General features: G+C 42.8%; 1 protein-coding gene across 4 annotated transcripts in view; it reads left to right on the top strand.

Annotated features, from left to right (window-relative positions):
- Nucleotides 1-8,160, top strand: part of ALMS1 (ALMS1 centrosome and basal body associated protein) — a 212,740-nt gene extending 204,580 nt beyond the window's left edge. For all 4 annotated transcript variants that reach the window (XM_032291715.1, XM_032291716.1, XM_032291714.1 and 1 more), the window contains 4 exons: nucleotides 620-803; nucleotides 1,677-1,740; nucleotides 6,663-6,762; nucleotides 7,810-8,160. In XM_032291715.1, coding sequence (XP_032147606.1) covers nucleotides 620-803; nucleotides 1,677-1,740; nucleotides 6,663-6,762; nucleotides 7,810-7,854 — 393 coding nt within the window. In that variant the 3' untranslated portion in view covers nucleotides 7,855-8,160. The remainder of the gene's footprint in view (nucleotides 1-619; nucleotides 804-1,676; nucleotides 1,741-6,662; nucleotides 6,763-7,809) is intronic.
- Nucleotides 8,161-14,262: the final 6,102 nt, after the last annotated feature.

The raw sequence follows: 14,262 nt of genomic DNA, 5'->3' as shown, positions 1-14,262 counted from the left end.
TTCACCTGGTTTCATGCACGAGAGCTGGGTTTCTCATCTTTCATCAAAGACTGCCTTACTCTTAACCACTCTAGATGGTGCATCACCTGACTCAGGATCTGGGGTCAAGGTCACAGGAGGGAGGATTTGCAGCTCTGCTCATTGGGTTTGTGGGTCCCTCTATGTGGAAGGTCCAGAGGCCTGAGGCTTGTGCGGCCTCATGGGTGTTCCTCCAATTCCGCAACTCCTGTTCCTGCTCCATGTGGGATTTAAAGGAAACCAAGTCTCTTCTTATATGTCCCTTGGGGGATAAAGGAAATGTTATTTAATGATATATTTGTTCAAATAGATCTTTAAAATAGCACTATGGGAGAGCCATATTGCATTGACATTTGGGAGAGTTGTAATTGCCATAGTCTTAACTCCTGGCCCATGTTGAAGGCCCATCTTTGATCTCTGCAGGTTCCCTGCTGGAGTCCTCCCCTACAGAGAGGTGTGCAAGGATTGTCTAGACATTTTCTCAGCATTTGAATCAGGCTTCTTCAAACCTCTTGGGCAGGTGGTGTTTTTCTAGGCATTTGGAGATTGCATCATTAATGTGAGGCTTGGCATTTTCTTTCTTTCTTTTTTTTTTTTTTAGGAATCACTTCAGCTTCACAGACCTGACTTCATCTCCCGCTCTGGGGAGCGGATAAAGCGCCTGAAGTTAATAGTCCAGGAGAGGAAGCTGCAGAGCATGTTACAGAGTGAGCGGGATGCTCTGTTCAACATTGACAGGGAACAGCAGAGCCACCAGAATTGTATGCGCTCGCTGCCCAAGAGAGGTACGCCCTCACTGTTCACTTTTCTGTGAGTGGAATAGAGAAGGCAAGGTCTGTTGCTGTGCTGCAGATACCTACTAAAGGCCAGGCCAGGTCAGTTACATGGGCAGACAGCAACCTTTTGCTTGCCAAGACTCAAACCTTCTTAGCTAGCAGAACCTGCCCAACTTAGTTGTCAGCACATTCATGATCCAAGTAAGCACAGTTACTCTAGCCCTGTCACTGCATCTTAAACCAGCTCTGTGTCTCTAAGCAAGTTAGTTCCAAAAGTATATTATTTTTCCTGAAAAGATGGGGCTGATTCCAGACTTGCCTATCTCTTAGGTTGGTAATAATAATAATAAACACATAGTCCTTACATCTTGCCCAGGCACTGTTTACATTTGGCACTTACAACACTCTTGATAGGTGCTATTTCTGTCTCTACTTTATAGTGAGAAAACTGAATCAAAAGGAGATTAAGTACCTCTCCCAAGATGACATACCTAGTAAGTAAAAGCTAACATTTGAACCCAGGTGCACAGCTCTGGAGTCTGCCTTCTTAACAATTACAATAAGCAGGTTTTGATAAAACAATGAAAGCTGTGAAAACTACAAAGCACTGCCTAATTCTTTCATCCAATCTTCCCTAATAACTGGCGATTTTTAAAATTCAAAGTCTAGTCTGTGCAATGGAGCGTTAGGTCCTCAGGGCCTTAGGCTGCTGTCCCTGTTACCCTAGTCTAACCCTGGCTTACCTTGGTTCTTGCTCCCCACCCAGTCTTGCCAGCTCAGGGTAGGGGCACCAAGTCCTGGAAGCTCCCTCTCCCAGCTCTTACACCACACCCTCCTGGTTTAAGTCACTGTCCACTGAAAACCCCTTCTTCTCTTGCTTAGTCTTCTTGGCTGCCCAGAAGAACAAGCCTATCAGCAAGAAGGAAATGATTCAGCGGTCCAAACGGTAAGACCAAGAAAACAAGTGTATGTATAGAAGTATAAACCAGGCCACCAAGTTATCAGGAGCTCTGGCTCGTACCCAGAATAAGGATGTTATGCTCAAGTTTAAACACCATGAGAAAGTTGTGAGAGTCATTTCTCACTTATGGCACTGAAGAAAAAAAATTAGCACATCATGGTATGAATGACTCACATGCAAAAGACGAAAAAAATCCCCACTAATTTGCATGTCTTAGTCAGGCTTCTCTGTATTAGAAACCTAAATATAAATAAAGAATATTTTAGGCCAGGCACAGTAGCTGACACCTGTAATCCCAGCACTTTGGGAGGCTGAGGTGGGTGGATCATTTGAAGTCAGGAGTTCAAGACCAGCCTGACCAACATGGTGAAACCCCATCTCTACTAAAAGTGCAAAAATTAGCTGGGCATGGTGGCACACACCTGTAATCCCAGCTACTTGGGAGGCTGAGTGGGGAAGACCGTTTGAACCTGGGTGGCGGAAGTTACAGTGAGCTTAGATGGTACCACTTTACTCCAGTCTGGGCAACAGAGCGAGACTCCCATGTCCAAAAAAAAAAAAGATTATTTTAAAATAAAATTAAATGTATATTTGGGCCATGCCTTTTACCTTAGCAATCCCATTTCTAGGAATTGATCCAATAGGGTGAGAAAGAACAGTGTTCTCCAGAACACTTGAAGTTAAACATTTTTTAAATTAAATTTTTAAAGCATATGAGCACTGTTACCATTTGTGGTCTTTAAAAATAAGTATTTGTGCTTATGTAGATGTGTATACTTTTATATGCATAGAATATTTCTGGAAGAGAGAAAAAAACTGATAATACTGATTGTCTTTGGAAAGGAGAACTGATGTAGTACAGATGTAGTATATTTTTTGACTTTTTATAATTTTTTAATTTTGTGCCATGACAAACGAACATTAGCTACTCATTAATGAATGAATCTGAGTGTTGGATATGGTGGTACATTTCTGCAATCCTACCTACTCAGGAGTCTTAGGTGAGAGGATCTCTTAAGCCCAGGAATTTGAGACTGCAGTGAGCTATGATCACACCATTATACTTGGCCTGGGTAACAGACCGAGACTCTGTATCTAAAAAATAACAAATTTTTAAAAAAATTAATTCATTTCAGATATTCGTATATTGATCATGAGAATGCCAGAGAATAAGTTAAAGTTGACTTTTTCAGGCATTCATTGGAGTCTTGCTTTAATAAGAATAGTTTCTCTTTCGGCATAATGCTTCTGAAGTAATGACACTTTAAACAATTTATCTCATGGACTTTAAGCATTCCTCTTGAAATCTTGTTTTTACTCTCTATCTAGTCAGCCTTTATAGGCAAATCCAAAGGGATGCATTAGTCTAGTGTTTCTCAGAGAATGGTCTGTGGAGCCCTGGAAGTTGCTGAGACTCTTTTAGGCGATTTGCAAGGTCAAAACGAATTTCAAAATGACACCAGGATGTTCCTTGTCTTTTTTGCTGTGTTGACTATTTGCACTGATGATGCTAGAGGAATGGGGGAGGAGTAAAACTGTTGATGTCTTAGCACTATTCAAGACAGTGGCACCAAGCTACTAGTCTAGTAGGCATTGTATCCTGCACAGCCTCCCTCTAGGAGTGTGATGGAAGTACAAGGAAGCAGTGTAAATGGAGGTACACAGGAATCATTTCCTTTGTACAGTGAAAGATGATGACTGTTTTAAGAAAAAGCACTTATGCCATGGTTTGTGTCGTGAGCTAAACCAGCTGCCTATTTCATGGAACATGACTTTTACTTGAAAGAGTAACTGACAGAAAACCGATTATTCTGACTTGGATTTGTAGCAGACATTTTCTTGAAAATGAAGCGAATCTGTGACTTCAGGCAAATGTCTGACAGTATCTGTTGCCAAAGAACGTGTGAGTTTTCAAGCCAACAATAGAATTCTAGAAAACTTGTATTCACCACCATGGGCTTGATGACTTCTCAGTACTTAGACTTTTATAAGCAGTGACATTAACAAATGTGATGTTTTTCATGTTATCTAAATAAATTTGTCAACATTTGGAAGATCTCCACAACTCACTGGGCCAGGATTTTCCAAATGATTGTTGCTTTTTTGCTAGAAAATCAGGCATAGATAGAAGATTCATTCAAATAGTACAAGATAGATGAATGGATTTTTATGTAACAGAATAGAAAAAATTTACTGACGTATTTTCAGATTCCACTTTGCAACTAACTTTTAAGAAACTACCACTTGCCAGCCAGGCGCGGTGGCTCACACCTGTAATCCCAGCACTTTGGGAGGCCAAGGAGGGCGGATCACTTGAGGTCAGGAGTTCAAGACCAGCCTCGCCAACATAGTGAAACCCCGTCTCTACTAAAGCTACAAAAATTAGCTGGGTGTCATGGGTACCTGTAATCCCACCTACTCTGGAGGCTGAGTCAGGAGAATTGCCTGAACCTGGGAGGCAGAGTTTGCAGTTAGCCAAGATCACACCACTGCACTCCAGCCTGGGCAACAAGTGCAAAACTCTGTCTCAAAAATAAAAAAAGAAAAGAAACTATCACTTGTCAAGTTTGGATGTAATATCAAAGAAGATCAAGAATTACCTGAAAAGAATGATACAATACTTCTCTCATTTCCAAGTACGTGGAAAATCTGTATGTAAGCTGGATTTTTTAATGTATACTTATCCAGAGCAAGATGTGATGACAGACTTAATACAGAAGCAAATATGAATCCAGCTGTCTGTCTTCCATTAAACCAGACATTAAAAGGTTTTCTGAAAAATGTAAATAGCACCACACTTCTCACCAAAAGTTTTTGTTTTGCAAAACCTCTTTATTTTTTATTAAAAATTAAAAATATATATATATAGATAGATAGATAGATAGATTTCTTATGTTAGCGTGTCACAGGCTTATTGTTATTTCAAACAAATTAAAAAAAAATAAGGTTTTTCTTAATTTTTAATTTTTAATACAGTATCAATAGATAAAACCTACATTCGGATCCTCAAAGTTTAGGAACGTGAAGGGGGTCCTAAGTCTAAAATATTTGAGAACCATTGGTTCATTCTAACTCAGTCACAAAATGGAATTAGGAGATATTATACAGGGTTTGTTGTGTGGCAGCTACTTACACTCTCACCTCAGCAAGAGCAGTTCCTGCTGTAAGGGGCTAGGAAGCTTGCCTATAGGAAGACAGGCAGGACGTCTCCTATAACATCTCAATGCTTTCAGCCAGAAAGCAGTTGAGTTTTTAAACTGATACATTTTCATTAGGTTGCTTCTATTCAATTTTGTTCCTTGTGTGGCCTCTTTTCAAGGAAGTGACATGTTTCCATCTGAGAATCGTAGAGTTGAATGTGATCTTAAATATCATGTAGTCACTCTTAATATTTAGGAAACTACAACCCAGAGAGGGGAAGTAACCCAACAAGTTAGGGTCACAGCTGGGGTTAGAGCCTGGTGTTTGGCCTTCAAATGTGTCCTGTTAAGGATTTGTATCTCTGGAACTTATGTTACTAATCTTTTGTCATCACCCTACCTCTACCAAAGATATTTAAAGTTTCCCATGAGAAGGAAAGATTTTGAGAGGAAAGAACGTAGCTCTTTTATTTGGAAGCACTTGTTCCAGAGTGGCATTCAGGAGACACCTTCTCCTTCTCTAGTGTTTCCCACAGAGCCCTGCATCAATCTAGTGATTATAGAAAACTGTAGGAAATATAAAGAAAAGTAGAAAAAAGAAAATGAATATCCCATCCGTCCATCTAAACGTGACTAACAGTAGTCCTGTTTTTGGTGGGAGGTGTGGGGATTTTGCAGGGACCTGCATAACACGCTTTTTTCCCCAAATTGTTGATTGTGCTGCATTTACAAGTTTGTATCTTCCTTTATTTTACTCAGCATTATGTTGTGAACTTTTCCTATAACATTAAAAATCCTGAAACTTTCTCGTTTCATACTCATGAAACATACTTGTAACATATACATTCTGTTATATTACATAATCTATTTAACTGTTATTTTGATGGAAACTTATTTACAATGAGACTACATTTATCACAGGCACATTTGTGTTTCTCCCAACTTAAAATCATTGACACCCAACCTCTGCTGGAAAAGAGCCCATGTTTTTCACGTGGCCACAAGATCCTCCGCAGCCCACCTCACCCCCACCCCACCTGTTTCCCACCTGTTCCTTTACACTCCTCTTCAGGAAGCCTCGACTCCATTTTTACCAACACTCATTTTCCCCCCAGCCCTGACTATCTTCTGCCCTTCTCCTCCTTCCCTTTCTGCTTCTATCCTTTTTTTTTTTTTTTTTTCTTTTTAATTAAGACGGAGTTTCACCATGTTTGTCAGGCTGGTCTTGAACTCCCGACCTCAGGTGCTCCTATCTATTCTTAAGACCCAACTTACCCCTAATTTCCTCTCTGGAGCCTTTCCCAACTGCCTTCCACCAGACCAAGTTTCTTCTCCTCTAGAACATTTTACAGATGTGACCATTTTAGTACTTTTCCATAACTTTGCTTGTGTTTATAAATACAATAGTAACACTGTTCATTATTTTATATTGAAACAGTACATTTTTGCATATAGAGTGGAAAAGCAGTTCACCTCTCCCTCGTTTAGCTCACTTTTTTCCCCCTATATCCCACTCCTTTCCCAGATGTAACTAACTGCTATTAGCAGGGTTTTATTGTGTTTGTATTTATCTGTTTCCCCTTCCAGATTGTGAGCCCCCAAGCCACAGTTCTCTGTGCCAGGAGTATCTAATGGGGCCTAGGGCCTTTTTGGGAGGGATGAGCGTCTAGAGAGCGGGAGGCATTTGGAGGGGTAGTGAGAGATCTCATGCCTCTGCACCTTGGTAAACTCCCCGCTTTCTGTCCTTTCACTGGTGCCATTTCTAAGGATTTATGAGCAGCTTCCAGAAGTACAGAAAAAGAAAGAAGAAGAGAAGAGAAAATCAGAATATAAGTCATACCGGCTACGAGCCCAGCTATATAAAAAGGTCAGTGGGTTCTCTGTCTAGAGTGGAATGGATCAGATTTATTGGGGGAAAGAGAAATGGAGAAAACACGTTGACCTGTTGAGCGTGCAGTCAAAATGAACTGCATTTGGGGAATGAACTTAGAGTGCACTGGACCAGTGTTGAAATTTGGAAAAAGGCATCTGTAATTACATTTCAAATCAGGTTTAGCTCCCCATCCATAATTGTGTAAGACCCTTTCCATGAATTCATTTGGAGTGAAAACAAATTTCACATACAGGAGTTCATTGACATATCATGGTGGAAATGTCCAAGTATCAGAATTGTCAAGTTTCCATTCCAGAGTCCCAGGTGGTGATTTCATGCCCCTCATTGGTGAGTCAGATGCCTCTAGAACTGTTAAACTGGAAAATGTTTGACTGCGGCATAAGAGTTGTCCGCTTGGGTGGTCAGAGGCCTCTACCTCTAACTTGTCACCATTCCCTGCCCATAGTCCCAGTGGAGTCAGTGGTGCTGCAAGTCCAAGAACCTCACAGGGCAGGGTTTATGCTACCAATTAATTCTCTAAGAAACCAGACTGGCTCCTATGCCTGAAGGGCCATATTCTTCACTGTACTTGCTTCCTTCTCACCCCATCACCACACCTCAGAGGACCCTGAAAGTCAGAAACAAAAAGATCGGTTCATACCAGACTGATGTGGGATGGAAGCTGCTTCTGGAGCAGACCCCAGAATCCAGGGCGGCTGCCTCAGGTGGGGGCCCCAGGCACCACACCACCTGTCTGGTGCATCAGCGTCTCAGGGCTAGGTCTCTACTTAGGCTATGTGGGAACTTATGGATTATCTGTCTGTATAGAAATAATAGGTATCGATTACAGATCCTCTTTCCTGAACCTTTCAGGAAGTATTTTTTATATCATGACCATAGTTTCTGAAGCAGAGTAAAATGAATAAGATTTGAGTAGGATCACACTGATTCTCCTTGGTGACATGGCTGGGGGAAGAAGTGGCATCTGCCTCTGATGGCAAGAATATCTAACTTCTTTCCTGCCTTTCTTTTCTTCTACAGAGAGTGACCAATCAACTTCTGGGGAGAAAAGTTCCCTGGGACTGACACAAGTTTATTTTCCTCAGAGCATTAGAATCCTATTTTATGAACCTAGAGAAAAGCACAGTCCTTACTTTTGTGAGTGTGGTTGAATAAAGCTTATTCTTTGTCCATGTGTATTTTAGAAATAGTAACTTATAAAGAGTCTAGGCAGAGTGGTGGTAGAAATTCCTAATGGTTTGGGAGCAATACTTTCTGCATAGTGGCCTTGCACATTGGGCTGTGTGTTACAGTGATGTGATCAATTCTCAAGAATGAATCCCTTTTTGTATGTGTTTTTATACATTTAGAAAATAAAAACTTCTGATTAATTCATGGTAAATAATTCTTTCCCATCTGGAGAGGTGCAAGGAGCTATGCATTGTCTCCCCCGAGATGTCTAGATGCATCATTCGAGGGAGATGGGCTTTTAGAATGAAATGTAGCCTGTCTCTTTTAGAAACACAATGTGCTGCAGTGGGAGCATTGTTGTGGGCTTTGAGGAGAGGGTGTCTTGTTAGATGCCTACCGGATGCACTCACAGACTGCTGCAGGAGAGGAGTCTGGGGTTCATAGCCTCCTCTCAGCCCCAGTCTAGCTCCCTCAGGGGCTCGCTGTGTAGGCTGGGGAGGAAAGCCAACAAACAGCCTTGGCTGTTGGATCTTCCTCCACCCACGCTCTTGGTTTTGAGATTAAAGCCTCAGACCATTTATCATTACACGTGAAACCAGCACTTATTACATAAAGGACAACTTCTGAAAAAGATGAGTCAATGGTAAAGCACGTAAAGCACTTAACCCGGTACCTGGATCAGAGTGTAACAGGATTTCTTTTTTTTTTTTTTTTTAATGTGACCTGGAATTACAGCTAAGTCCCAAAGTGATGGAAGAAGGTTTTCAACAGCCTCACTATAAGTTCAGAAAACCCCAGTACTAAGGTCAGCAAGGGCCAGTCATCCACCAAGAAGGCTTCCTGGGAGGCTGGATCCAAGAGCAGGCCCTGCCCTCAAGCACGGTTCAGAGCTTCAGATCTTGCCCCTGGGCTCCTTGCCACAAAGAGGACACTGAGAAAAGAACCCATGGTGCATGAGGTCAACTCCTAGTTCCTCCCTTTCTTGATGGGCAAGGTAATTAAGCACTTCTGGCCAATTTACCTGTAAAATGAGAGGGTTAATACCTCTAAGCTCCTCTTTAAGTAAACTCTAAGACAATGTGACTATTTCCACCTCTTGTGGGACATTATTCAGAATAGAAACAAATTGTTGTCTCAAACCTGGGTCTGCAGAGAACCCAGGACAGGATGGAGTCTGATGAGGAATGATGAGCATGATTCTCTCTTGATCCAAGCCTGTGACACCCAGACACCTTCCCAGGGCAGTTAGATTTGGTCCTGGGAGGCCCAGGTGGTAGTTGCCAGCCAGTTCCTCCCAGCCCCAACCAGAACATACCTCCTCAGGAGAACTTGTTAGCATCTCTACTGGGTTCCTTTAAGCTGGAAATCTATGGACTTGCTTTCACATTATAACAGTATTCCCTCAGGCCAGCCGTGGGCATGTTCCCAAGGCAATGTCAAAGCACAGAATGTGGCAAGAAGGGGGCATGTTGTGCAGAGTCTCACAGCTGCAGTCTGTTTGTCCTGTGCCAGGAGACCTTTGGCTGAGTGCAGGCTGGAGAATCCAGGTATCAGCCTCTCAATCCCAGGCACTCCCTCAGTATCCATTCTGTCCCAGAGCTTGGGATGGCTTCCCACTCTGCACAGTGCTGTGGGGGCTGAGAGCACCTGCTGCAAACCACAGAGTCACCACCTCATGCAGCCACTCCTGCAGGCATCAGACTGCTCAGCACCCCACTCTACCATCACTTTCCCCATTCCTGGCAGGACCTTGAGCCTTTTTATTTGCTTTGGTTTTTGTTCTTGCACAGGTGCAGGAAGCCTGAGTGGAGGCTGCACCATTGCCCCTGGTTCTGAACTATAGTGGGATTCACTTTTGACTTGCCTCATCCTAGGCCTAACCTAGATCACACCTAACCTGGAGGCACTGCCCTCTTCTTTCCTGGAGGTGAGACTCCAGCCTCCTCAGTCCTCTTCCCCAAAGGTGGCTTCTGTTTCAGCCCCTCGCAAGCAAAGACCACCAGTGCAAGTATTTTTGGGGGAGAGAGTATATGAAGAAAGCAGTCTTTTAACTATAAATCACAATGTATTTTGTATTTTCCAAATGATTGTTTGGAATGATCAAATGAATGATTGTTTGGAATGTTGTCTGGATATTATCAAAACAAAAACAGACCAAAATTTATTCGCCTAGAGAGTAACAAATGACTCTTCATGAGAATGCCGGTTTTGACCAAAGAAATTTTTATTACTTGTCACAAGTAAGAAGCGGTGGGAATATTCTCCAAAGTAGTGTCTCCTAAGAGAAAATGACAGGAGGGCATTATATGGTGTCATAGAGGGGAGAGGGTGCATCCTCACATGTAGAGGAGGGTATCCCTGTGGCACAGATGCAGTGAGTCATGGTGCCAGCACATAGGACGTATGCTATGGTAATGAGGCTACAGCCCTCCCGGGGTGCAGGCTTTAAGCATGGTCAACCAGGGTTCATCTATAAGTTGTCTGGGTCTGTCAGAAGCTGGTTCCAACCAAATGACCGCATTTCACACAGGGTTTGGGATAAAACTAGCTGCAAGGCAAGAGGCTCTAAAACAGGCTAATTGCTTAAATTGACAAAATTCCTATACTCCCTGGATTCCCTCCCTGTTGGCCTACAAATTTCCATGTCACTTCTTAGTTTTGAGAGGTCATTATTCCGTAACTTTGTGCTGATTAGGGATGCCGTGTCCAGAGATATTAGGGGAGTGAAAATCTCTAGACACTAAATGTAAATGTGTTTTAGGGTCTCCCAAGATAGGTGGCAAAGGCTGGTATTGTTGCAAGCTGCAGTTGAAATTTTTCTAATCTGGAAGATAGAAATTCTACCAAGAGATTTAAGATCTAGGGACCAAACAACAGTAGTACAAACAATAAAGTTAGTAGTTCTATTATGGGCAGACTATTACAAAGTAATTGGTATTGCTGATTTGATAGCTTCCCAAATAGAGTCAGAATTGGGCATAGACCTTCCTAATGTCAACTTCTATTTCCCCTGAGGTGTTTACTCAGGGACAGCAAGAGGAATTAGTAACTGCACACACTCCTCCCTGTTCCACTAAAAGATAATCTAATGCTGTACGGTTATCTAGCAACATATTTACCAAGGAATCAACTGGGGATGCTGAGGACTCAAGATTTCTAGTCAAGTTTCTTGCAGTGATTTCATGATAAGCAAATCCCCAAAGAGCAGCCATCCTAGATGCTGTTCCCATCCCCACCAAAATTTAAACTCATTGCTCTTTTTGACCTGATTTGTGGGCCTGCTTCAACAGCCTTAACATTAAAGGGGCTTACAGGCCAATTGTGCATTGTCCTTCCATCCAAATGTCCTTCCATCCTTCCATGCAGGGATGAGCGATGCCAAGTGGGGTAAAGGGAGGAACCTCGAGGCAAACAGGCGTGGGGTAGACATTTGTGGGGTGGGGGGAGCACAGAGGAACACATGCCCCCAAGGGGCACATACTCATTTGGAGATAAAGACATTTAGCTAGGTGCGGTGCCCCGAGGCAGGCGGATCACCTGAGGTCAGTAGTTCAAGCCCTGTCTCTACTAAAAATACAAAAAATAGCTGGGCATGGTGGTGGTGCACACCTGTAATTCCGTCTACTCGGGAGGCTGGAATAGGAGAATCACTTGAACCCAGGAGGCAGAGGTTGCAGTGAGCTGAGATCGTGCCACTGTACTCCAGCCTGGTTAACAGAGTAAGACTCCATCTCAAAAAAAAAAAAAAAAAGACATTTAATAGTTGTGCTCTTTGGCTCAAGTGCCATTATCCTTACATAATGGGAGACAGGCCCACCCCGCAGGTGGTCCCTATCTCTGCAGCAGTCAGCTGAGACATTATTCTTATAAGCTGTTGGCTTGTTTACCTGGGTGTACCAGAAACTGAGGCTTGGTATTCTTCACCATGAACTGCATTTACTGCTCTGTCCCTAATATTTTTTATTGATGTTCATGTCACGACACTAGTAAGTCATATTGGGGTGGCAGGTCGTGTTCAAGGAGGCTGGTTACCTCCCTTTTGGGTCTGATCCTGTGTCAGTGTAGTAAGTCTGTCCTGGAGGAATTTCATAGCTTCTGCATACCTGATATACAGCTGAGCCATTTAGCAAGTTTGACACCTAGGTGGCATTTGCTATAGAGGTGTTAGTCAAGGCGATGCAAGGGATTTCCTCACTTTTTGGGAAGAGGGTAACCGCAAGGAAGAGGAGCTTGCTCCAGTTCTGTGGATGAAAGTAAAATTTGAGGATTGCCACAAGTCCTCTCACTTGGGCAGACCAAGCTTGCGGGTGCCTATAGCATATCCAGCACTGGAACAGGCTATTTCCCTTCACTATGATGTGGGGAAAACTGACTGTTGTGTTGTCTTCCCAGAGACCGCTGGTCATTGTAAAAAAACAAACAAAAAAAACAACAACAAAAAAAAAACGGACTAAACAGTAGAGACGGACCAGGTTCATTGTAAATACTAGACGGTGATTTAGCGCCAATTAAGAATTTTTACAGAATATAAAAGAGCATAGAGATTCCTCTAAGAATGAAGGAATTCCTGATGTATCAAGAGCATTGAAAGGGCACATTTTACTTATCTATGTCCCTTCTCTGGAAGAGGAGCTTGAGATCAGAGGCCAGTTCATAGGAGTAAGTTGGATCTAATGAAGCCTGGTCTGAGGGCTCTGGTGCAGGCTTAGTTCTGGAATGACAGATTTAGTAGTTGTTGTTGTTGATTCACTGAATCTCCCATTAGGTAATAAGCTCCACAAAGGCAAGAATGACAGCCATCTTGTTCTCCTTGTTTCTCTGGGGCCTAGCACAACATGTAACGCGTGGTTGGCTCAATAAGAATTTGTTGAATGGGGGCCAGATGTGGCGGCTTGTGCCTGTAATCCCAGAACTTTGGGAGACCAAGGTGGGAGGATCACTTGAGGCCAGGAGTTCAAGATTAACCTGTCAAACATAGTGAGACCCCAATGTTTAAAAAAAAAAAAAAGGTTTTTTTTGAACGGCACAAAGAGAATAAACAATCCAGATGAGAGATCAGAGGTGCTGGAAAAGACCAGGGAGATCTAATCATTAAATCAGGTCATCTAAATGTTAGGAGGAGACATTTGGACATCTGATAGAGTTTGTTATTGAGTACGTGATGAATACACAGAAAACTGAACAACAACAAAAAGGAAATTATCAATTCTAAGAAAAAAGATACAAACAATACACAGTTGCTGCTGTGCTGACTCTGCCCTCACCCAGCCCCAGCCAAGGGGCCAATGGTCAGTGCCACTGTGACCCACAGCCAGCTTCTTGGCCAAGGTGACTAAGTCCTCCTCTGCCAGGGAGCAACAGGACTGATGTTGACACTTGCCAGGGGAATCTGAAAGTCAAAGTCTATACCTATTGGCCTGGAACTCTGGCAGAGGTAGGATGTTGCTGGCTGTGTGTGTGTGAGAGAGAGACAGAGACAGAGAAAAAAAGAGAGAAGGAAGTGGGGAGAGAGAGGAGATGGTGAGGAGAGAGAGAGAGAGGAAACAGAGAGAGAGGGGAAGAGGAGGGGAGAGAGAAAAAAAGTGAGAGAGAAAGGAATGTCAGAGAGGGAGATGAAAGTTATTTTCTTCATCATCATTTGTATGGGAACAGGCTGAGGCAGGAGTCAGAAGCCTTAGCCTGTTCCCATATAAATAATGATGAAGAAAATAACTAGAGATATAACTATAGCAGTTATTCATGAGTGATCTTAGTTATTCATAGGTGATCTTAGTTATTCATAGGTAACCATTTATATATACATTATATATACACATATATATTATATATATACACACACACACACACTCAGCATAATCTTTTACTGAAGCCTCTCAGGTTGCGAAGTGTGAACCTAAGGTGTCACTGTGAAAGAAGTGACCCTAAGGCAAGACTCTCTAAGCCCTCTGTCATGCCCGCATAAGGGCTGCTGGAGGGCACCTTGGCTGTGTGCCCGCTGTTTAGCCAGCTGTGGAAGGAGATGTCCAAGGTGTCTCCTTCCCCAGAGCTAGGAGAAAACTCTGCTCCCCCAAGCTCTTGCGGTAGGCCTGGCAGCTGTCAGGGAGGCCCACAGACACCCGTGGACTTAATTGTCTCTATGTAATGCTGTGCATCAGTGGTCATGTTAAAGTGTCCACTTTCATTTTCCTCTTCTGCACCTGGTTCCTCTTTTTCTTAGAAGATATAATCAGTAAAAGTAACATAAGTCTTAAGGTCTTTGTTCTTTCTTGACAAATATGGGAAAAGTGCCGAGGCATTATGCTC

This window comes from Sapajus apella, unplaced genomic scaffold (genome assembly GCF_009761245.1).
Source record: "Sapajus apella isolate SASKATOON/1434 unplaced genomic scaffold, GSC_monkey_1.0 scaffold26, whole genome shotgun sequence".
Lineage (NCBI taxonomy): Eukaryota > Metazoa > Chordata > Mammalia > Primates > Cebidae > Sapajus > Sapajus apella.
The sequence above is the reverse complement of the archived record's forward strand: the minus strand, read 5'-3'. Positions and strand labels throughout refer to the sequence as shown.